Genomic DNA, 25,125 nt, shown 5'->3' with positions numbered 1-25,125 from the left:
ATAAGACTTAATTACTGCCCATGACAGCACTGGCATTTAAGGCAGCAGTGAAGGTCCTTTATCTCTGGTGGCGTTCAGGGCTTCCGTCATCATATCAATAGGTTCCTCTTGGTCTTCGCGACTGTCAGTCATGAAAGTCCTGGGTGGAGACTCAGGAATACCATCATACTCAGATGTTGAAGGATTCTTCATTGCTTTTTCTGTAGCTATTTTGTTTTACCAGTGGGAGTTGTTAGCCCTGCGCTGAATCCCCGAACCGGTGGACCAGTCTTAGTCCGGCCTCTACCCTATAACCTGTTTGGCACTGATTCCAGCCACCAATACTCCCTGGGTCATTGAGGCACACAGGCCTCCAAATTCAACGTTAAGGTTGTGGTCCTCTTGGAAGAAGACTATAAGACATAGGAGCAGAAATAGGCCAATCAGCCCATTGAATCTGCTCTGCCGTTCCATCATAGTTGATTTTTTTATCCCTATCAGCCCCTTTCTCCTGCCTTCCCCCTTACTAATCAATGAGACCACCTTCCATCCATTATGCTCTTCATGATTTTTATACCTTTCTAAAGTCACCCCTCTGCCTCCTACGCTAAAACTTGTACACTCCAGGCACTGTAACAAACACCACAGCTGCTGCCACCAGTCAATAACATTCGTGGTCATCTGAATTCTGAATGATATCCTTGCACCAACAACCTAAGACTGGAGAAAGCTCTTCCTTCAGTTAGTCCTGATGAAGTGCCTCGGCCTGAAACGTCGACTGCACCTCTTCCTAGAGATGCTGCCTGGCCTGCTGCGTTCACCAGCAACTTTGATGTGTGTTGCTTGAAAGCTTATAAAGGCAACAACGTTTCACAATGCAGCAGAATGGTAAGTTGGTTAACCATTGTCCCATGTACCGAGCTACAGTGACAAACTTTATTTTGCTTGCCATCTATACAGATCATTTCATGACATCAGCATTGAGATAGTACAAGGGGAAATCATCTGCTGGAGGAACTTTGGGAGTCGAATAGTATTTGTAGAAGGGAAGAATCTACTTAGTTTAAAGTTTAGATGCAGGTTTTAGACTCGAAACCCTGCACCATTTGGAAGTTTCACAATTGTTTCTAAGTTTACCTCAGGAGAGCTCAGTTTGAAGAGTTTTGGACAGGTGCAGTAGTTATGCGCTCGCCGGGACGGGGGGGCGCCGTAGAGGGAGGTGCAGAGGCAGAGCGGCACGGCGGGGCGACCATCTTGCCTAACGGCCTCCCTGGCCTTTGGCTGCTCTCATTTGAAAAGCCGCGGGTTTGGCGGACCACGGGCCGGCCTCTGGTGAGGGGGATTGCGGTGAGCAGGTGAGCCTGGTCCGGCGTTGAGCGACCGGGGAGACCCGGGCAGGCGTTGCGAGTGGAGATCTGTCAATGATACATGTACAGGCAGATAGTCGAGTGCAGGACTTGTCCTGAGTAAACTAGTCGGGGCTTCCTCTCCTTACAAAACCCAGCGGAGGTTGCAGCTAGACAATCTGCGCTGATTTATTGGTAATTTCGGCAGTTTTGTTTTGAAAATCTGATCTAAAGCCGCGCCTAATAAAATAGGATTTCCTGAACGCACACAAAATGTTGGGGGAACTCAGTAGATCAGGCAGCATCTACGGAGAGGAATAAACAGTCGGCCTTTCATCAGGACGGGACTCGACCCAAAGTGCGTTGCTTTCTTTTCAAGTTAGTTTAATTGGGGGCAGTAGGTTCCAGAATTGCCGTCCTTGCTACCAAGAGGTTCTTGTACTCTTGGCATCATGAAATGTTATGTCTGCTTTTCTGGAAATGGTGGGAGGGGGCTTCAGAAGCTGAGATTTGGAGCGAGAAACGCGGTGCCGGAGGGACCCAGCAGGTCAAACGTTATCTGTGGAGGTAGAATCATCTATTCTAGACCCTGACATCAGCATCTATTTCATATTATCGACCTTGATCTTCCATGTGCTTCCTAGGTAACTGCCTAATGTTCTAATCATCATGGCAATCGGTCCACTTCGGCAATGCACCCATGCAGAATGTCCCGAGTAGGAAAATATCGGTGATGGTGAACGTTAGTCTGAAGGCACCTACCCCTCTCAAGCAAAATGCATTGTGTCTGAAAGTACTTGTGCAACTTATTTCCAAATGTTTCTAAAAGTAGTCTGCTTAACGTAATTTCCCTGTCACTAATCCAGGAAGCTGGCTTGAGCCCTTGTTTACATTTAACACGTTGTCAGGGCTCTGTAGTTAACTGTGCATACAGTGGCATGCAAAAGTTTGGGCACCCCTGGTCAAAATTTCTGTTACTGTGAATAGCTAAGCGAGTAAAAGATTTCCAAAAAACATAAAATTAAACATTCTTTTCAACATTTTAAGCAAGATTAATGGATTATTTTTGTTTTGTACAATTTTATAGAATGGAGAAAAGGAAAGAAGCACCATGCAAAAGTTTGGGCACCCCAATAGATTTGAGCTCTCAGTTAACTTTTACCAAGGTCTCAGACTTTAATTAGCTTGTTAGGGCCATGGCTTGTTCACAGTCATAGTTAGGAAAGGCCAGCCAGGTGATGCAAATTTCAAAGCTTTATAAATACCCTGACTCCTCAAACCTTGTCCCAACAATCAGCAGCCATGGGATCCTCTAAGCAGCTGCCTAGCACTCTGAAAATTAAAACAAATGATGCCCACAAAGCAGAAGGCTATAAGAAGATAGCAAAGTGTTTTCAGGTGGCTGTTTTCTCAGTTCATAATGTAATTAAGAAATGGCAGTTAACAGGAACGGTGGAGGTCAAGTTGAGGTCTGGAAGACCAAGAAAACTTTCTGAGAGAACTGCTCGTAGGATTGCTAGAAAGGCAAATCAAAACCCCCATTTGACTGCAGAAGACCTTCAGGAAGATTTAGCAGACTCTGGAGTGGTGGTGCACTGTTCTACTGTGCAGCGACACCTGCACAGATATGACCTTCATGGAAGAGTCATCAGAAGAAAACCTTTCCTGCGTCCTCATCACAAAATTCAGCATCAGAAGTTTGCAAAGGAACATCTAAGCAAGCCTGATGCATTTTGGAAACAAGTCCTGTGGACTGATGAAGTTAAAATAGAACTTCATGGGGGTGGATCGATCATGCTTTGGGCTTGTGTTGCAGCCAGTGGCACAGGGATCATTTCACTGGTAGAGGGAAGAATAAATTCAATTGAATACCAGCAAATTCTGGAAGCAAACATCACACCGTCTGTTTAAAAAAAAAGCTGAAGATGAAAAGAGGATGGCCTCTACAACAGGATAATGAAACTAAACAGACCTCAAGATCCACAATGGACTACCTCAAGAGGCGCAAGCTGGAGGTTTTGCCATGGCCCTCACAGTCCCCCGACCTAAACATCATCAAAAATCTGTGGGTAGACCTCAAAAGAGCAATGCATGCAAGACAGCCCAAGTATCTCACAGAATTAGAAGGCTTTTGCAAGGAAGAATGGGTGAAAATCCCCCAAACAAGAATTGAAAGACTCTTAGATGGCTACAGAAAGCTGTGATACATGCCAAAGGGGGTGTTACTAAGTACTGATCATGCAGGGTGCCCAAACTTTTGCTTCAGCCTCTTTTCCTTTTTTTGTTATTCTGAAACAGTAAAAGATGGAAATAAAAAAAGTAATCTTGCTTAAAATATTAAAGAAATGTGTCATCTTTAACTTTATGCCTTTTGGAAATCAAGCCCTCTTTTACTTGCTTAGCTATTCACAGTAATAGAAATTTTGACCGGGGTGCCCAAACGTTTGCATGCCACTGTATGTGTTTCACGTTCACTAGTAATGCTCCTCAATTCTGGGATTTGAGGATAACTCCAGTTGTGTGGGTTCTAAGCTGACAGATGGAGCTAATGTGGGAACTGCAAGTTCCCCCTACAAATGGGACATGAGACACACGGTGAGATGGGTGAAATGCTACTCTGGTGGGCTTCCAGGGCCTATTCAAGGTTTCTGTGTGCTCCTGCAGTATGAGCTGGAGATTCTCAAAATCATCCCAAATATTCATTCTCCACTTTGAATAATGACAAGCCAAGGATTTCCAAGAGTCTGAGAGTTATATTTTTTTCTAGGAGACTTTCAACACATCTTTGGATCTTTCTCTGCCTCCCTGATGATATCATCCCATGAAAGCTTGGAATAGCGTGTCAGGCACGTGAGTGAAGTGGCCCATGGGGATGTGAACTGATGAGTATAATTAGAGCCTCACTTAGGATGTTCCCTTGAGAGGACACTACACTACATTGCTTTTTTTATGTCTAAATTTAGAGTCTTGCAGAGACTGCATTAGTAATATCTTTCAAATGCCTACAATATAGTAGTTTGGTACACATCATCTCATTTGCTAAACCACTATAAGCGTTTCTTTGAAGCCCGTTCGTCATCTTACAGCGCCCATCACCAGTGCATTTAATTGACCTTTTGCGTGTGTTTTCACGTGTAGGTTCTGGAGATGGATGGGGCAGAATACATAACTAAGGTGCTTTCGAGGTTTCGAATGATTGATTTCCCTGAGTTGTTGAAGTCCTGGGATCTTCTGTCCGAAGAACAACTTCAAAGTGTAGATTTCAACGGCGGCACAAAAAAAGATGTGATTTTGCAGTTAGCTGCACTTTGTGAGGTATTGTTCAAAGTATATAAGGTGACTTGAGGGTGAGTGGTGAATTGACATTCAGTTCGGCGACAAGACAAGTGGCATTTCTGTTGGCTGAATTTTTAAACCCTGTGGTCTCTCACGTTAAAGAAACTTGATTCCAGCATGTCTTCTATGTCATTGGGAGCAATTCAACTAAGAGACAGCACAGTGTAGCAGATAGCACATCACTTTACAGTGCCAGTTATTGGGGAGTTCAGTTCCCATGGCTGTCTGTGAGGAGGTTGTATGTTCTCCCTGTGACCATGTGGATCTCCTCCTGGTTCCCTGGTTTCCTTCCACATTCCAAAGACATACGGGTTACTAGATTAATTCAAGCGACACGCAGAAAATGCTAGAGGAACTCAGAAGGCCAGGCAGCATCTATGGAAGAGAGTACAGTTGACGTTTCGGGATGCGACCCTTTGGCAGGGCTGAAGAAAAAAAGTGAGGAATAGATTTAAAAGGTGGGAGGAGGGGAGAGAAACACAAGGTGAGAGGTGAAACCTGAAGTGGGGGGGTTATGAAGTAAAGGGCTGGGAAGTTGATTGGTGAAAGAGATACAGGGCTGGAGAAGGGGGGAGTCTTGATAGAAGAGGACAGAAGGCCATGGAAGAAAGAAAAGGGGGGAGGGGATGGAGAATGGTGAGGGGGGGCGGCATTACTGGAAGTTCGAGAAATGAATGTTCATGCCATCAGGTTAGAGGCTACCCAGACAGAATATAAGGTGTTGTTCCTCCGATCTTTGTGTGGCCTTGTCACAACAGTGGACAAGACCATGCATAGACATATCGGAATGGGAATTGGAATTAAAATGGGTGGCCACTGGGAGATCTGGCAGGTGGAGGGAGGGTGCTCAGTGAAGCGGTCTCCCAGTCTACGTTGGGTCTCACCGATATACAAGAGGCCACACCAAGAGCACCAGACACAGTATATGGCCCCAACAGACTCGCAGGTGAAGTGTCGCCTCACCTGGAAGGACCTTGGGGCCGTGAATAGTAGTTAGGGAGGAAGTGTAGGGGAAGGTGTAGCACTTGTTCCACTTTCAGTGGGGAGGAACGAATGGGCAAAAGAGTCATCTAGGGAGTGCAATCCCTGTGGAAGGCAGAAAGTGGGGGGGGAGGGAAAGATGTGCTTGGTGATGGGATCCCGTTGGAGATGGCAGAAGTTAGGGAGAATTATGTGCTGGATGCTGGTGGGGTGTTAGTTGAGGCCAAGAGGTATCCTTGGTAGGATGAGGTGAGAGCAGACGTGCGTGAAATGGAGGAGATGCGGTTGAGGGCAGCGTTGATGGTAGAGGAAGGGAAGCCCCTTTCTTTGAAGGAGGAGGACAGCTCCTTCATTCTGGAATGAAAAGCCTTGTCCCGCGAGCAAATGCGGCAGCGGAACTGAAGGAGGAGATGCCATTTTTACAAGTAACAGGGTGGGAGGAGGTATAGTCCAGGTAGCTGTGAGAGTCCTGACGAAGGGTCTCGGCCTGAAAAGTCGACTGCACCTCTTCCTAGAGATGCTGCCTGGCCTGCTGCGTTCACCAGCAACTTTTATGTGTGTTGCTTGAATTTCCAGCATCTGCAGAATTCCTGTTGTTAGCTGTGAGAGTCTGTGGGTTAGTAATAGACATCAGTAGATGAGCTGTTTCCAGAGATTGAGAAGGGGGAGGGAGGTGTCAGAAATGGACCAGATAAATTTGAGGGTATGATGGAAGTCGGAGACAAAGTGAATGAAGTCAAGTTCAGCTTAGATGCAGGAAACAGCACCAATGCATTCGTTGACGTAATGTAGGAAAAGTGTGGAATGGTCACCAGTGTAGGCTGTTCCACGTAGCTGGGAAACAGACAAACATAGCTGAGACCCAAGTGAGTGCCCATGACTACACCTTTTGTTCAAAGGAAGTGGGGGGTGCCAAAGGAGAAATTTAGAGTGAAGACAAGTTCCACTAGCCAGAGGAGTGTGGTGGTGGAGAACTTGTTTTTAGTAGATGAATTGGTCACTTGGGTGTAATTGGCCGATGTGGACTCATTGTGCCAGAAGGGTCTGTTACTGTGCTGTATCTCCAGATTAAATTAAACTGTCTCTGCACTACAGATCATATTAGAGAGACTGTGCTTTGACATTTGCTATGACTGATCGATGGGGTATTAAACGTATGAAAAAAATTGCAAGTGAGATGCTGTTCTATTTAGACAAGATGAGTACTAGATCTAATCTCTAATCAGAGTAAATTGCCTGTAAGTAGTGAGGTAAGAGCAGTGTTAGACTTCCTGAAAAAGAGGACCTGAAAAATTGAGATTGGTGTTCTCATTTCGAATTGATAATCCTGTTTCCTTACTGTAGAGTCCTGCTGGAACAGATTCAAAAATGAGTTAATGAGCTTGTTACCCTCATCAGTTTATGGCACCTTTGGTATTGTTTTCTTCAGTGAGTGAAACCTCTCAATGGTCTGTGACTGCCCTTTTGGTAAAGAATATATTTGAAATAATAGAGAACTGTCATCCTGAAATTATCTATTTGTACATTTTGACTGCTGTTTCTTTTTGGACAAGTAAATGTTTTATGGTAATTTATATTGCATGCTCATTTGTTTCTAGAGCTGCAAAAGGTTTTCCAAAACTTGTTTTTTTAAAATTCATGTCATAAAATTTATTCTAGGAAAATGGTGTAACCCTCCAGCAGGTGGCAGATTTAGATATTATTTGTAAGTACTATTTTCTTCATCATTGCACAGTAGGATTTGCAATTAAGATTTACACAAAGCATGTTTTCCAGTTTGCACTTGTCAGATTCAGTCATTCTGCTTGAAATGGTATCAACTGTTAAAATTGAATGTTTACAAGATAAAGTTTTGTACTATGGAAAGATAAGTTACTGATAAGTGCGGATCTTTCCTCTGTTGTCTTTTCACAATCTGGTTTGCAATGCCTGCACTCAACCTTAATTTTAGGAACATGGAAGACAGTTCAGTCACTGATTTTTGTTGCCTTTTTTTCTATAGGGAAACAGTCTTCCTAGTTCTGGTGCCTGTTCCTGTACAATTATCTTCCTATTTAAATATCAAGGTTGCTTTTTGAAAGATATTTAATAAAATTCTAAAGTTTTGAAGTTTGTTTGAACTGTATGGGAAGGAGCAGTGTAAGTTATTTTGCGTTTACATAATGGTGAAGGGGATTTTGTTTGAATAGTTGCACTAACAATTAATATAACATTGTGAAGTCATCAATGCCCAGCATTTTGTAGCTCACAGCTTCCAACAGTTACACTTCAGGTGCTCCTTAGTGTGCAGCTACAGTGTGTATATACTTTTAAAAAATGTTACCCACCATTAGTCACTGTTTTAGCAGATTGTTAACCATAATACTCAAGTGGTATGTCCATTTGAGAAATAAGACAAAAATATTGGAATTCATTCTCTATGGTTTAATAAATAAAGAAAAAGGGTGCTGGACAACTTTATTTAATCAAGCCACTGAAATAAGACTGCAATTTTCATAAAATATGATTTTCTGAATGGCTTTTCTTGTAGGTAATTGTGCATTCCCTAAGAGAAGATGGTGTACCTACCAAATGTTCAGTTCAAAAGGTGATATAACAATCTTAGTCTTGCTATGGCTGTGTCTTTCCACTATATTTAGGTGTTAACTATCTGTTGCAGTATTCTGAGACAAACTTGTGCTCTTTTCAGATGCCGAAGAGGCGAAGTTATTTGACTTTCAAGTCTTCAGAGAGACCTTTGGAAGAAACCTTGAAATGCTCATAAGAAATGTAAGCAGAGAAGCTTACTGACCTACCGGGAACCAGGTTTTGTGGCAGGTTGTGAGCTGTTAGCTTTGATACCAGTTGGGGACATGCCTAGATTCTCATGATCTTGACAGCATTGTGTTACGGTTTTGAACTGGCCAGATGGGCATGCTCGCCGCTGTCAGGTTTTCTTTGCAGCTCTGTCATATCCCCAAATTTCTCACAGCATTCAAACTGTCAAGGACTCTGAATGTTTCTAACAGAATGCTTTATGACATTGAGAAACAAAATTAGTTAAAAGTCAACTAAATATTTTTAAATGAAAATCCAACAATTTGCAGATAATGGAAGTAATTTTTAAAAATTGGGTTTTTAAATTAATTTAAATGATTAAAAACATGAAAGCTAACTTCATTAAATTGAAATTACCTTTATCATTGACTGTTCCTCTATTCGAATGTAGGAGGACGCTGTACTTGGACTAATCAGTCTCAATTTTATTGGGCTGATTTTATCCAACATAATTCCTGAAATAATGTTGAATTTCTGTTATACTTTGAATATTACTAGCAATTTCCTGCATTGCAGTGCTCAACTGACAATTTGAAAAGCCCTTTAGGGTATAGGATCCTTGGAATCATTGTCATGGGATGATGTCGGGAGGTGGCAGGGACTACTGGCAGTTTAATGCTGGAACCTATCAGCACATGCTGGCAATTTGAACTAGTGTATTAATAACTGCTCTGCACTCAACCAGAATGCAAAATTTATTATCTTAACAGCTCTAATTTTATTTAGCAATAAAGCATGAAACAAATGGGCCCTTCTGGCCCAAAAAACTGCACCACCCTGCAACCCCCCTATTTAACCCTTGCCTAATCATAGGACAATGTATAGTGAACAATTAACCTACTAACCAGTGCATCTTTGGAATGTGCTAGGAAACCCACATGCTCACGGGAAGAATGTACAAACTTCTTGCAGATAGGGTTGGAATTAAACTCTAAATTCTGACACCCCAAGCTGTAATAGCATCATGCAAACCACTATGCTACTGTGACACCCATTTAAATGGTTATTTATTCTTAGTTCAATTTATATACTTTCTTAAAATTATGTTCTTGCATATTAAAAGCAAATCAGCTTTGGTTGTGGGTTAGTATTAGCATTAATGTTGGAAAGTTTGAGTTCTGTCCACCAGCACTTAAATGCAGTCCAGGCTGGTACTGAGGGAGTATTTTGCTGTTGGAGATGCTAAACTGTTCCTTTAGGTCAACAGGAAAGATCCCATAGTGCTATTCCAAATAAGAGCAGTTCCTGATTTCCAAGCCAGTATTTTTCCTTCAATGTATTTTTGAGTCGCAATCTCTGTCTGCAGTCAAATTTAGCATCAATGGTACACAAGTGACAAAAGGTGAATGACTAATCAATGTGCACAAGTAGCTGTTTTTATAATGGAGTTCCAATTCAAATTTGATATAGCAAAATACTGTAGACACTTGAAATTTGAGTTAGTTGACAAAAGGAAAACCATTGACCTGGAAATATGAGGCACAGCCTCAGAATGCAAGGACATCCCTGTAGATCAGAGATGAGGAGTTTTTTTAAGCCGGAGGGCGGTGAATCTGTGGAACTTGTTGCCGTGGACGGCTATGGAGACCAATTCATTAGGTATATTTAAAACGGAGGTTGATAGGTTCCTGATTACTAAGAGAATCAAAGGTTACAGGGAGAAGGCAGGAAAATGGGGTTGAGGTGAATAATAAATCACTCATGATAGAATGGTGGAGCAGACTCAATGGGCCGAATGGCTTAGTTTTGCTCTTGTTTCTTATGGTCTTGTATTTCTCTCTTCAGAGATGTCACCTGACCTGATTGCTTCTGATTGACGAATGATGTTCTCCCTTCGGTTAATAATCCCAAACTTCAGGGAGATAACTATATAAAAGATTTGTCTTTTGTGTTAAATCTTGGATAGGATTTCAATTACTCTTCCTGACTTCCGAGGGTTCTCTTAACCAAGTTGCCTTAATTATATATTTGTATCTTAATTGGAAGTGTGATAGAAGAAATTAAGTGAGGGAAGTCTTGTATTTTCATTTTAAGTCTATTGGCTAATTGATTTACTATTTTTGTAGCATTTTATTTAATGTTCTTGATTTTATTTTGTTTTTACCTGCCTCAGGTCATGATTAACATCTTAGAACACAAGGAAGCTGTCTGGATCAGAATTGCTTGGGGTAAACGTCATTCCCCACCTAACCAGCAAAGACCTTCATACGTAGTCTACTACCCACAGACCCCTTATGTTTTCATGTCTAGCCTTGCTGCACAGTACAGAGTGTGTGTTTCTCAGGTAAAATGAAATTACCTATTATCCAGTTTGTTTTTTGTGCGTGGCAGTGAGGAAAAGGCTTGTTTTGCTATTGTTATTTTGTTGCTTTTTGTGTTCTGTATTATTATGGGCATGCTATTTTGGCACCAGGAGATGTGGCGACACTTACAGGCTGTTTTTCCCTCCCTCCCACCTCCCCCCCCCCCGCACACACTCAGGTGTGTGTTGGTTAATGCAAATGACACATTTCACTATGTTTTAAAGTACGTGTGATTTAAAAAAAACTTTATCTTCTATTAACATTATTTCCTTTTTCAGTACCATTTCTATGCATGCCTCTCAATACATTAACAAAGAGGGGAAGGCAGGGGAGTATGGGGAGGTGGAATAATAAATCCAAGTTCAATCTTTGCATTGTTTTCTACAAGGCGTACATGCCTTTCTTTGTGCTGAATCAAAGTATTAAGTGCAAATTGTACAGCTTTTTCCTTAAGATCATTTTCCAGGATTTGGGCTTTGCTGGCAAGCTTGGCAATTTTTTTCTAATTCCCAATTGCCTTGAACTGAGTGGTTTGCTGAGCTATTTTTGAAGCCATTTCATGTCACAATGACCAGACTGGGCAAGGATGCCAACTTTTTCCTGAGGCGGACTATTGAGTGAAAGTCATATCCGACTATATGGGTTTTCAAAAAAAGATAAAAATGGAAAGTGCTGAAAATACTCAGCAGGTCTGGCAGCATCTGCAGAAAGAGAAAGAATTGCCATTGCAGATTAATAACTCTCCCACTAACAGTCCTAGCAATTCCCTCACCAAGAGACCAAGTTTGAACCTAAACTTTCCCCAATGTTCATATTGAAAATCAGTGAATAAGCAAGCAATTGGCCATAAGTAATAGACATACTGCGGTAAATCTAAAATGGAAATATTCTGCAAGTCTGGTGACGTTTGTGCTGAGAGAAACAAGTTAACATTTCAGTTCATGAGTTTGGAAACAAAAATATTAACCTGAAATGTTAATATTTAGTGTTCAGCCTCCACATATTAATGTCTCATTTTCTAAATTTAAAACCTGAAGTAGAATTTTCTGAATTAATGTACAAAACATTGTGCATCATGTCAAATCAAAAGAAAAATTCTGAAACCAGTCAACAATTTAATAAAAATTGAAAATTAAAGTTGATGCTTTAAAAAAGAGTATTCATCCCCTTTGTAATTATGCTAACTTTCCTCAGGTGCAATATACAGTATTACCTCACTAATTCACCCAATTTGTTGATATAGAAAATTGGAGGATCACCTGTTTCAATGAATTCATCAGAATAAATGCCCCTCTCTCTGTTAACAGTACGGTAGATTTTCAACAGATCAAACCAAAATGAAGAGAAAAGAGCATTCAAGACAAGTAAGGGAAATGTTAGAGAAGTGCTAATCAGGGAAAGGGTACAGGACCATTTCAAAGGCACTGAACACACCTTGGAGCTCATTGCAGTCTTCATGGAAAAAGTGCGGGTGCAGGGTGATGTGAAACAACAGCCATACCGCCTAGGTCGGGCTGCCCCTCTAAACTGAGTCACCAGAGAAGAACGGCACTTGTTGGAGAGGCTACTATGACACCAACAGTCACTGAGTGAGCTGCAGAAGTCAGTGGGTGCAACTGGAGATGAAGTTCATGGCTCTGCATTCTCTAAGGCCTTGCACAAAAGGGTATTTATGGAAGAATGGCAAGGAGTCAGACCTGGCTTTAAAAAAAAAGCATTGTCTTGTCTGTAAAGATCGCAAAATGTCACTTGGAAGACACTGTAAAGATGTGGAAGGAGGTTTTGTGATTAGATAGGACTAAAGTGGAACATTTTGGGTATGTGTGGCATAAATCTCATGCTGCACGTCAGCCAGGTAACACCATCCGTACTGTAAAGTATGGAGGAGGTAGCAAGATGCTCTGCAGATGCTTTTCAGCAGCAGGGATTGGAATTCTGGTCAGGATTGATGCTCCTAAATAAAGATCCTAGATAAAAGCCTGCTAGCCTCTGCCAGAAAGCTTAAACTGGGGAGGAAATTCTTCTTTCAGTAGGACAATGACCCAAAGCACACTTCCGGAGCAACTATGGAATAGCTTCAAATGAAGAAAATTGGTGTCCTTGAGTGGCCCAGTCAGAGAACTGACCTTAACCTTTTCAAACATCAATGGTAAGGCCTCAAGATTGTTGTCCACCACCACTCCCCAACTAACCTGGCACAGCTTGCGCAATTTTGCAAGGGGGAATGAGCAAATCTATCTCTATCATGTTGTGCAAAGCTCATGGGGACTTGTCCAAAAAGACGACTGGCTGTAATAGCTGTGAAAAATGGTTCAACCAAATACTGAACAAAGAGGGATGATAGATTTGAACTGCTGACATTACAGTTTTTGAATTTTTGGCTTATGCTTTACAGTTTTCCCTGTTTTCTAGGCTTAACTGTGGGGTGGGGCAGCATGTGATTCACAAATAAAAATTCTCAAAGGGTTGTGAACTGAATAATTTTACAAGGCCTTGTACTACTTCCTCTGTGGATGGGCCTGATCTGCAATACGTTTCCAGTTTTTCTTTGTTTCTTTTTCAGATTTCCAGCATGTACATGTTGTGGTCCACTGACTTTACTGTTGACTGCTTGCTTTCTCTTTATAGACGATGAATTAAATTTAAATTCTAAAGATGCCCAACTGGGATTTGAACTTGATTGAGGATTACAAGTGCAACAAGTTAACTGCTGCATCACTGCCATACCCCAAGATGCAAGATGTATCATGTTGATTGATGTGTGCTGTTGAATTATCTGTTTTCATTCAGTGTCATAGTATGCTTATCAGCTAAATGTCTGAACCTTAAAGATGTGGAGAGTTCAGAACTAGACTTGATCTCTTGCTAGAAGTTCACAACGTTCAATTTCTAGCATGGAAAATAAACATCTGGTGTAGTGTGTCTACTTGAGACTCACTGAAAACACAAGCCAAATGGCTGTCAATCATGAGATACCATCCTTGGCAGTCTAAAATGCTCTTGAAGAAAGGCGTTTGCTGATGAATAGTTCTATTTGATAGTTAGAAATGCAGCATAACAGTTTATTTTGCAATTACATGGTTTGATAGCCAAATATTTGTTTACTGAGTATTTTAAATCTAAGGCTTTAATAAAGTCTAATACACTGGCCTCTAATTGTATCTTGCAGGGAATGTAACAAGAGATAAATTGTGTTTCTAGTTTGTTTTTCTAATTTTTGAGTTGGATAACTGCTTATCCTTGTAGTTAGTTTCTACTACTAATGTACTTCCAAATTTTAAAACCTGTCCTCTTTATAATGGGCTAGCAAAAAGCAATGTCGGGGAAGTAATGCGATAAGTGCAGGAACTGAATTTGCAGAAAGCATTTGAAATGTTACAAATAATTTAACAGATAATAAAATGCATCCTTTTGGCACCACCCTTTAGAGAAAATTATTTTTTTAGTTGCAAATATGGCTATGCAAATATTCCTTTCAATTCTTTATTCCTATCAAACAGGTTTTTTAGATTAATGTGCAATCCTCTGTATAAGTATGATTTTAATTATTTTCCAATTAACATGCTGAAGCGATTTCAGTTTACTTTAAAGGTTAATATTTTTCATACTATTGAATCACCATTTTCTACTTGCCTTTCTATTTTTGGTATGGACTTTGGACTGTAATTTATCTTTGTCACTGCTTAGACTTCTGTTAATGTTAAATGTTTGGGGCCCAAGCTTAAGGAAAAATGCTTATGCTTAAAATGTCTCAATTTTACTTACAGGCTCTGGTTCTTGCAACTGAACATAACATGCTCAAGGAGCTGGATCTTCGAGGCCATTGCTTGAATTCCCTCCGAGACATCGCTCTTAAAAGATATAACCCGGTATTCCAAAGTATTCTTTTCTCCTGTAGCAAGTTCCATAATTTTGATCTGGATTGGTTATTTCACCTGGTCTTTTGCTTTTCCTAAATCTACCCTTGTGTTTCTTCTTTTTCCTCCTTGCCCCTCCAAAGAAAGCATCTAGATATAGTGAGTCAAATATTGAATCAGAATCAGGTTTAATATCGCCGGTATATGTCGTGAAATTTGTTATTTTGTGGCAGCAGTACATAATAAAAATACTGTAATTTATAATGAAGTGTGTATTTATACAGTATTTAAAAAGTTTAAATAAGTAGTCCAAAAAGAGGGGGAAAAAGTGGTGAGGTAGTGTTCAATGTAAATTCAGAAATCTGATGGCAGAGGGGAGGAAGCTGTTCTTGACTCATTGAATGTGTGCCTTCAGGCTTCAGTACCACCTCCCTGTTAGTGGCAATGAGAAGGCGGCATGTCCTGGGTGATCTGGTCCTTGGTGAAGGATGTCACCCTTTTGAGGCATTGCTTCTTGAAGATGTCCTGGATACTGTGGGGCTAGTGCCCATGATGGAGCTGACTGAGTTTACAACGATCCTGTCCAGTAACCCCACACCCCCACCAATACCAGACAGTGATTGCGTGGGTCACATTAACTTTTGATCTATAGCAGTAACAATAGTGTACGTGCTCAAGACCTTGTCATTTCCCCCATTCAATACTACTTTAAAAGCTACTTTTGCCTGCATACGAGTTTCTGTTCAACATATAAAACTGTAATTACACTTCAATATCCCAAGTTTGTCATTTTGTTAGCTGTCCCAAGAGCCCTTAAACAACTCTTCCAAGCAATGCCCTCCAGAGCATTTTAAGTAATTCTGTATTAAAGTTCTGTGTATTTGTGTGGTATTGGTATTCTATTTATGTTCTATTTTCATTTCAGACACTTTCTGCACATTACAGAAGACCTTTACAACAGCTGAACTCAAACCAGAATTCTGGTATTGTTTTATTTCTTGTTTTAGTGCACACAATTTCATTTTACCAGTTATGTTTTGCTTAAGACTAATGTAGAACAGTCCCATGGTGAGATGCCCTGAGCAAGAAATACTAGGTAAAATTTTGCCATTTCTCAGTGTTGGATTTTGACATGCTGTGGGAGGGAAGTTAATGTGTAGAATATCATACTGGTATTCCATATTGCAGTAAGTACTGTAATTTTATTTTATTTTACTTGTGGAAGAATATCTTAGAAGTGAGGATGGGCAAGTGCATTTAGTCCTGCAAACTACATAGTCAAGGCATACAGCACAGATTTGCACTTAATACTGTGGTTTGTTTGCAATGATGGGGGAACTTTAATCTTTCTGGAAGATTGCTAAATATTCACCATGATGATCATGGCATTTGGGTCAGTTATGTATTACACAGACTGGGGGAAAGAAAGCAGTGAAATGTTACTGCATCTTTCCACACCAGTAATTTGCTGAGAGCACAATGTGATTTTTTTTAATGCATCAGCTGGCCAATATTATGATCCTTAATTGACTCTAAAAGATCCCTTGAAAAGTTGATTTGAATTTTTCTCGCTCACCTTTTTTCTTGGAAAAAATCTAGCTGCTGAAAATCATTCACTCACTTACTTCTTTCCCCTTCTCTCCCAAGTAGCACAAGATCAGAGGATCACTGTAGAAAATTTGAGAGAGAAAGAAGAGGCCAAAAAGTTAACAGCAGTAGCATTTGGAGAAGGATCATTACCAAAACTGGAGGAGGTTCAATACAGGGTACGCACTGAGTGACATTTGAATAACTCTGATGTGGTGTACACTTGGTTGTGGGTCTCCAGGAAAGGCGTGTCACTTTCTGCTTTGTAAAATATGGTGTATAGCATTCGCTGTGCTTGCCACCCTAATTCAGATGATTTTTTCTTCAAACCTGTATGCAGCATAGAATTACCATTTACCCTCTGGTGAAATTAATAGATAATTGAGACTGATGTCACAATGCAAGGTGATCTTGAAAGTGTTCTACTTGGACTACAGATTTTATTTCACCATAGTGAACCTAAATCAGCATAGTGCAACTCAGAAGATTTATGAATCATTCAATGTCTTGTTGTATCTAACCTAATGCTGCCATTTTATTAATTTGCTAGTTTTTTGATAAGATTTTAAAATAACTGCTGAAGATGTACGATGAAATTTTCATTTTTCTCCATGAATCATAATCTCGAGTAGTATCTGATGGCAAGATGGAGGATAAGTTGGTAATTAATTTCTGAAGCTATTGGAGGAAGATAGGTCTGGACCCAGGGTTGAGATTTTTGATTGGTGAATGGCTAACTTTGAGGAGATGCGCAAGGATTTAGAAGGAGTGGATGGAGACAATTTGTTTTATGGGAAGAATAGAGAAATGGAGGTCATTTAAAGGTGAAATTTTGAGGGTACAGAATCTTTATGTTCCTGTTAAGTTGAAAGGAAAGGTTAAAAGCTTGAGAGAGCCATGGTTTTCAAGGGATATTGGAAACTTGGTTCGGAAAAAGAGAGACATCTACAATAAATATAGGCAGCATGGAGAATGAGGTGCTCGAGGAATATAAAGAATGTAAAAAGAATCTTAAGAAAGAAATTATAAAAGCTAAAAGGAGATATGAGTTTGCTTTGGCAAGTAAGGTGAAAATAAATCCCAAGGGTTTCTACCGTTATATTAATAGCAAAAGGATTGTGAGGGATAAAATTGGTCCCTTAGAGAATCAGAGTGGACAGCTATGTGTGGAGCCAAAAGAGATGGGGGAGATTCTGAACAATTTCTTTTCTTCAGTATTCACTAAGGAGAAGGATATTGAATTGGGTAAGATAAGGGAGACAGGTAGGGAAGTTATGGAAACTATGATGATTAAAGAAGATGAAAGTACTGGCGCTTTTAAGGAATACAAAAGTGGATAAGTCTCCTGGTTCTGACAGGATATTCCCTAGGACCTTGAGGGAAGTTAGTGTGGAAATAGCAGGGGCTCTGACAGAAATATTTCAAATGTCATTAGAAACGGGCATGGTGCCAGAGGATTGGCATATTGCTCATGTTGTTCCATTGTTTAAAAAGGGTTCTAAGAGTAAACCTAGCAATAATTGGCCTGTGAGTTTGATGTCAGTGGTGGGTAAATTGATGGAAAGTATTCTTAGGGATGGTATATATAATTATCTGGATAGACAGGGTCTGATTAGGAACAGTCAACATGGATTTGTGCGTGGAAGGTCATGTTTGGCGAATCTTACTGAATTTTTTGAAGAGGTTACTAGGGAAGTTGATCAGAGTAAAGCAGTGGATGTTGTCTATATGGACTTCAGTAAGGCCTTTGACAAGGTCCCACATGGAAGGTTGGTTAGGAAGGTTCAAATGTTAGGTATTAACATTGAAGTAGTAAAATGGATTCAGCAGTGGCTGGATGGGATACGCCAGAGAGTGGTGGTGGATAACTGTTTGTCAGGTTGGAGGTCAGTGACTTGTGTACCTCAGGGATCTGTACTGGGTCCAGTGTTATTTGTCATATATATTAATGATTTGGTGGTAGATTGGATAAGTATGCAGATGACACTAAGATAGGTGGAGTTGTGGATAATGAAGTAGGTTTTCAAAGCCTGCAGAGAGATTTAGGCCGGTTAGAAGAATGGGCTGAAAGATGGCAGATGGAGTTTAATGCTGATAAATATGAGGTGCCACATTTTGGTAGGACTAATCAAAATAGGACATACATGGTAAATGGTAGGGCATTGAAGAATGCAGTAAAACAGAGGGACCTAGGAATAATAGTGCATAGTTTCCTGAAGTTGGAATCTCATGTGGATAGGGTGGTGAAGAAAGCTTTTGGTATGCTGGCCTTCTTAAATCAGAGCATTGAGTATAGGAGTTGGGATGTAATGTTGAAATTGTACAAGGCATTGGTGAGGCCAAATTTGGAGTATTGTGTACAGTTTTGGTCACCGAATTATAGGAAAGATGTCAACAAAATAGAGAGAGTACAGAGAAGGTTTACTAGAATGTTACCTGGGTTTCATCACCTAAGTTACAGAGAAAGGTTGAACAAGTTGGGTCTTTATTCTTTGGAACGTAGAAGGTTGAGGGGGGACTTGATAGAGGTATTTAAAAATTATGAGGGGGATAGATAGAGTTGACGTGGATAGGCTTATTCCATTGAGAGTGGGAGAGATTCAAACAAGAGGACATGAGTTGAGAGTTGAAGAGCAAAAGTTTAAGGGTAACATGAGGAGGAACTTCTTTACTCAGAGAGTGGTAGCTGTGTGGAACGAGCTTCCAACAGAAGTGGTTGAGGCAGGTTCGATGTTGTCGTTTAAAGTTAAATTGGATAGATATATGGACAGGGAAGGAATGGGGGGTTATAGGCTGAGTGCAGGTCGGTGGGACTAGGTGAGAGTAAGAGTTCGGCACGGACTAGAAGGGCCGAGATGGCCTTTTTCCGTGCTGTAATTGTTATATGGTTATATGGGTTGAGCTATTGGTTGGAAAGATTGAGTGGTATGTATTATAATTGGATGGTTCTAGACATAATGGGCCAAGAGGTCTGCTTCTGTGCGATATCATTCTGACTCAATTCCCTGTGCCCCAGTGACAATATTTTGCCTTTTGCTGAATGTTTCAGTGCCAGTCTTGGTTACAAGTCCTTGCCCACTGGAACAAATGTTGTCCAAGTATTTTATCAGCAGGAGGGTGCTGTTCACAAGGAGCAGGAACCTGACTGCTTCCAGTGCCAAATACAGAAGAGTTTTCATGAAAGTAAAAGATGCTGCACTGCTTGATTTTTTTCCTGTTGTTACATCACTACTAATAAGTCATGTTGTCTTGTCAGTTACAAACAGTCTTTAAGGATGAACGCAACATGGGAATTTTATCAGACAGAAATAAACCATTTCGATGTGTGGCAAAATTTTCCAGTCCGAATATTCTTGAATCGTTGAGAGCACTACCAGAATTGGGTAGGTTTATGTTGCCCTTGCATTCATTACCTTGTGTCTTATTTGTTTTGTTTTTGTCAGCCTCGCAATAAGCACTAAAACAGAACTAGAACAGAAATTCCAGTGCCACGAATTCATTGATTGCAACTATAGTTAATACAAAACTCTTCTGCTGTAACACAAAACACTGGAGGAACTCAGCAAGTGAGGCAGCATCAGTGGAAAGAAATAGTCGATATATTGGGCTGAGACCGTTCATCAGGACTGGAAAGGAACGGGGAAGAATGAGGTTGGGGGAGGGGAAGGAGTACAAGCTGGGAGGTGATGGGTGGGAAAACTAAAGAGGTGCTGTACATATTGTTAATATTCATTGAAGTTGGTGCTAAATATTAAATTTCAAGCTTCACTTTCCTTTGTGATTTGTTCAGATTGAAATGGGGTGGGAAATGTTCACAGAATAATTGAAAATTTGGTTTGATTGAAAACAGGATAATTCTGTCAATAAACATGGCAATTTTCTATGTTTGTTTTTCAAGGGATTGCTGATGTCCCCATTTCAACGATGTTCAGCAGTATCGCAGAAAAGGGGAAGAATTATTTCAAGATCACAGACAAAAGGACTGTTGGACATAATACATCAGCCCTTTAGCTCTGTAGTACAAATCAAAGGATATTTTGTAAATATTTGTATGTTTCCTATGGAAAAAATCTTTCTGTTCCTGTGTTTATAATGTACCTTTTGGATACCCCTGATATGCTAACCAAAACTTTGCATAGTCTGAATGGTGTGGCATTGTGAACATCTTGAAATGAATTCCATTATTCAGACAAAACCTCAAACAGATTTATTGACATGATGATTCTTGGTATGCTTGTTTATCATTTACAAGCAGCGATTTTGGCCCCCCCCCCCCCCCACACTTTTGGAAGGTGGGTTTGGTTCTCTGTAAGTATGGTGGGAGAGATAACTGAGGTTAGTAGTTAATAGTTCATTGAAGTAACTCTTTGGACTTGTAGGTGTGTTACAGCACTTGTTCCAGTATCTAGGGGCTATCATCATGTGAAACATAACCATGTCAAAGGAGTTTTAAAAAAAATACTGACAAAACTTCAGTTAAGTAATTGCATTGTGGTTTATAGCACTTTAAATCACTCCAGGACCTTAAGAAAAATCTGAGCTGACATGTCAGTGCAGTGTTGAGGACATTGTGCATTTTCAGAGATTTTTTTTTCTTTTAAATAAGACTATAAGCATGAGATCTATCTTTGTGCTCAGTTAGCAGAAAAGATCCTATAGCTGTTGTTTTGTGAAACGGTGAGGAATAGTTCATAGTGTACTCGGTAGCCTTTCCTTTGTCAGCATTTTATAATCTCCTGAACATCTTGATTTTGATGTTTGAGAGCTTTGCTAGATATGTATTTAACTTTTGGTCTTTGTTCTGTATTTGAACATTTCTCTCATTAGCTACGGTGCACTTCCAGACATATTAAAGCCATTCAGTAGTTTCACATAACTTTGATATACAGGAAGTTTCTTTCTAAAAATGTCTCAGTATTTGCAGATGCTCTGCTCACCAGTCGAGCCCTCCAAAATTATGATACTTGATCCTGCTTGGGATTTGTTCTTTTTAAATTGGTCTTCGATCAATATTCACCCTTGAAATAATGAAACATTCTCTCTCCTCTAATCTCGGCAAACAAAAGATTGAAGTATTGGTGCAATTGCAGTACTTAAGCTGACATCTACTTCCATAGTGATATTTTGCAGGTGCTTTTTGTTTTAAATTCATATTTCACTGGTCTCTGGGCAAGTCCTGTTTTCAATATCATTGATTTTAAACTATTTTAGTTAATCTGGAAATTTAACTGTCTTAACAGAAAATAAACTTGTCTCCTATTCTTGGTTTTAAAACATTCTTTTTTTATTATTCCTCTTGCAATGATGTAATTTTATTTTTCCTACTATTAATTTTATAGTGGCACCAAAAACTAATTATCCCATGAATTTTCCATTAATAACCAATTTTTCTCTTCTCCACCTGCCCCAATTTTCTGACATCTTTTTCAACTTTCTGAAATTTAAAGTTCTGCCACTGATCTAACTAATTATTTAGACCATTTATATTTTTAAAATTTGAACAGTAATAGGTGAATGTCACCTTGAAGCAAAGTATTACAATGGAATATTCCTCTCATAGAAGCTCAGATCACTAGGTTGGAGAAAATGATTACATACCATTCCCATTCTGCCTTCTGTCAAACTCCTGCATTGTGAATTATCAAATTTTTGACAGGAAGAAAGACAGTTGAAGAAAATAAGTGTGTTTCAGGAAGTGTTCTCCCCCACACTAAACAGCTATTATCTTTGTGGTTTTGGATTATTCGTGTTGTACTACAGCTGCAGATATTTTTGTTTTTGAAATGGGGTGAATTGTTCTTGCTTTCCAAGAAAATCAATCATAATTATGCATCATTTAAGTAAAAATGCAGTTATCATTTGTCCTTGGACATCATTTTGCCGGTATGTGCCGGTTTTTTTTTCCTCACCCTCAAAGCTGGTGGCTACTTCAGGCAGAGAAAAATCGAACAGACTCCCTCTACCAAGCAAAACAGTAATCTGTTGGTGTATTAATGCACATCCAAATTCAGCTGCAAGCAAACCAGAACATTCTGTTTTTAGAGAAAATAAAAATAAAGGGTTAGATTTTATGGGGGAAAAAAGAGACTGGGTTGCTAATGTGGTTCAGTCCCATGCTTTTAATAAATTTTGGGCTTAAAATTCATTTATTAAAACAAAACTTTCCCTTTAGCCCATATCGATAACTACTACAGTATTAGCTGAGTCATTGTATTTTGCTTAATTTGAGTTTAATGTGCAAAAAGCAGATTTACAAAGTCATCAGTACTTAAAACTGCTGTTGCCAAACTTGTGAAAGATTCTCTCTGCCTTGGAATTAAGTTCAGTTTGCATCAGAGAAGTTGTGCAAATATAAGTTTGTTTTGTTCTGTGTCCATCTCTGTACTCTAATCTTGACAGTAAATACTTGTGCTATTATTTTCCACAAGAGTAAAGCTGGGTCCTGCATTATCATAGCAATCTGAAATGGAACTCAAACTCTGTTTTTGACTTGAATCAAGCTAAAGATTACTATCTCTGCAGGCTGAAGAAATTAACCTGGTTCTTGTTCACTGCATGCATTATTTTGTGTGTAAATCAGTTATAATATTGGATAAGTATTCTCTGTTGATGAAGATCTAACTGATGAATAATAGACCATCATAGTGATAATTTTATATATGGTTGGAAACAAATTTATTGGATGGGAATAGATTTTTCATCTGCTTTTGAAATTAAATTGAAATCCAGTTTATTTTATCTGTTCTGATTGTACAATAAAGTGCTGTAAAATTATTGAAATGTATTTGCATGTAAAATTTTTGTGTAAGAATTTTTTTGTGGTTACTTGAATCCTTGTGTGATGTATTTTAAGTGTTGAAAGTTGAATATCTTATGCTTGAGTAACGCTGGTGGGGGGGGGGGTGCTAATGGCCAGCTTTGAGAAATTGCCCGCACACTTGATTAATGGCAAACCTAGTGGAGGAAATTGGTTGACCAATTGATTGTGGGGGAGGGGGTAAGTGTTGGCAGAGGGAAGAGAGAGATGATTGAGTGCCTGTTGACTCTGTCCCACTGAGTAACGATGGTGTCAAAGATCCACCTTCAAAGTGTATTTCATACACTGGATGGTCATCTCCGAACAAGATTTTTTTGGTAACTCAGGACTTTGACATGCCCTCGGATATGCTTCAAAATACTAACGAAGGAGCTGCGGTTGAACAGTAAGCAATGTGCAATCCATTTAGGAGTGAGAAGTTCTGGTTCTTCAGACGCATCAACAAAGTTAACATTTTGGACAGTTACTGTTTGAGCCCTCAGTGCCATGATTGCCAAGTAGATAGCACCTTTTACAACTGACTTTGAAAAATCAATCTTGGCTTATACTTGACATAGTGCTAAGTTTGCCTGTTGTTTGGGGATCATGTGCTAGTGAGGACAAAAAAAATTACTGCACTGTATCTCTTAAATAAATAGTAACAGGCCCTTCTTGCGCAATGATCCTGTGCTGTCCAGTTTCATCATGTGCCTAACCTACTAACCTGTATCTTTGGCATGCGGTATGAAACAGTAGTACTTGGAGGAAACCCACGTAGTCACAGGGAGAGTGCACAAATTCCTTATGGATAGCAGAATTGAATCCAGGTTGCTGATACTAAATTAATGTCATGCTAACTGCTATGTTACTGTGCCTCCCGTAAAATAACAAATGATCTTGCAAGTAGAAAAGGAAATGTGGATGTTATTTCATCAGAAGATCAAAGTAATCAGATTCATTTGGTGAAATTTGCCTTAAGGAATGGAATACTTTTGTATACAATGAACTTGTATCTTTCAATAGTTTCAATTTAAAACTAAAGTGAATAATGGAAATCCAAAATAAAACCAATAGTGTGTGCAGAGCAGCATTGTAGAGCAAGAGTGTAAAGTTCAATAACCCTTCATCAGGTATGGTGAAATAATTTGAAGATGCAAGATACTGCAGATGTTGCTTTCCTGCATCGTAAGGTTATTTAATGATGGATGCTGCCACCTTGAGTTGCAAGAACTTGTAAAGAATCAAAAGGCTTGCACTGCTGTGAAAATGACTCAATGGAGTTATGAAAGGAAACCAAACCATATGCTTGGGGTATATAGGACAATGCCTTTCCACTGATTGTGTATTCTGAGTAAAAAGAACATTAAGATGAAAGATAAAGCATCATTAACAAGCAGTAAAGGAATTTCTAGACCATTCTTTTTATTCTGAGGGAAGGTAGGTGGGAGATATAATTAGATGTATTAGAATGAGAGTGGAATCGATCCAGTTCCTCGCAGCGTGGACAATGGACCATTAGATTTAAATTGATTGATACAGGCTTAGAGGAGAGTCGAGGAAAAAAAAAGTCGGACTGAAACTGCGACTGTACTCCACCCCCCCCCCATAGATGCTGCCTAGCCTGCTGAGTATCTCCAGCATTTTGTGTGCGTTGCTCTTGTTTCTAGCATCTGCAGGTTTTCTCTTGTCTATGAGCTAATGAAGGTCCATTTTGTCTGATGTGGGAACATAATGGAATGAATTACCTTTTCCAGTGTGTGAATTGTTATGATCCCATGCTAGCTCCATTTATTGCTTTTGCCCTTACCTGTCGAGAGGGTCCTTTGTGTTCCAAACTATAGGTTGCTAGGGACCGCTTGCATATTAAAGTAAAAAGTGAAAGGGAACATTGGTTTAAGTTCAATGTATATAGTTAAATGAACATTACTGAATAAAATGAACCATTAATCAATACGAGCTTAATTCAAGAGTAATACAGTATCAGAATCTAACGTATTTCGAGGTCAAGTGAACAAGACAGGGCCGGTCACGATGCAATCTGTATTTGACGTACCATTCAACCAATCCGGAGTCCATCTGAGGCCTGGGGGTGTGACGGATATCGGAAAGTAGCCAATGAGAAT

General features: G+C 39.8%; 1 protein-coding gene across 5 annotated transcripts; it reads left to right on the top strand.

Moving 5' to 3' along the window:
• Nucleotides 1-1,218: 1,218 nt before the first annotated feature.
• On the top strand, nt 1,219-22,968 carry cenpn (centromere protein N). Of its 5 annotated transcripts, none has more exons than XM_063067207.1 (12): nt 1,219-1,334; nt 4,093-4,171; nt 4,464-4,640; nt 7,302-7,347; nt 8,173-8,229; nt 8,332-8,411; nt 10,573-10,743; nt 14,530-14,631; nt 15,545-15,602; nt 16,270-16,385; nt 19,463-19,589; nt 20,105-22,968. In XM_063067207.1, the coding sequence occupies exons 3-12, from the start codon at nt 4,473-4,475 to the stop codon at nt 20,215-20,217; spliced, it is 1,038 nt and encodes a 345-aa protein (XP_062923277.1). In that variant the 5' UTR covers nt 1,219-1,334; nt 4,093-4,171; nt 4,464-4,472; the 3' UTR covers nt 20,218-22,968. The 5 variants fall into 5 exon arrangements, with proteins under 5 accessions (XP_062923277.1, XP_062923273.1, XP_062923274.1 ...); XM_063067203.1 differs by having other exon boundaries at nt 16,267-16,385; XM_063067204.1 differs by having other exon boundaries at nt 4,093-4,175; nt 16,267-16,385.
• The last annotated feature ends 2,157 nt before the right edge of the window (nt 22,969-25,125 follow it).

This window comes from Mobula hypostoma, chromosome 14 (genome assembly GCF_963921235.1).
Source record: "Mobula hypostoma chromosome 14, sMobHyp1.1, whole genome shotgun sequence".
Lineage (NCBI taxonomy): Eukaryota > Metazoa > Chordata > Chondrichthyes > Myliobatiformes > Myliobatidae > Mobula > Mobula hypostoma.
The sequence above is the reverse complement of the archived record's forward strand: the minus strand, read 5'-3'. Positions and strand labels throughout refer to the sequence as shown.

Bases quoted from the DNA above. Each gene is read 5' to 3' on its own strand.
- cenpn (XM_063067206.1), top strand. From the start codon at position 4,473: ATGGATGGGGCAGAATACATAACTAAGGTGCTTTCGAGGTTTCGAATG. The intron at 8,412-10,572 runs GTAAGCAGAGAA...TACCTGCCTCAG, and splicing joins TTGAAATGCTCATAAGAAAT to GTCATGATTAACATCTTAGA. The intron at 14,632-15,544 runs GTATTCCAAAGT...TTTTCATTTCAG, and splicing joins CTCTTAAAAGATATAACCCG to ACACTTTCTGCACATTACAG.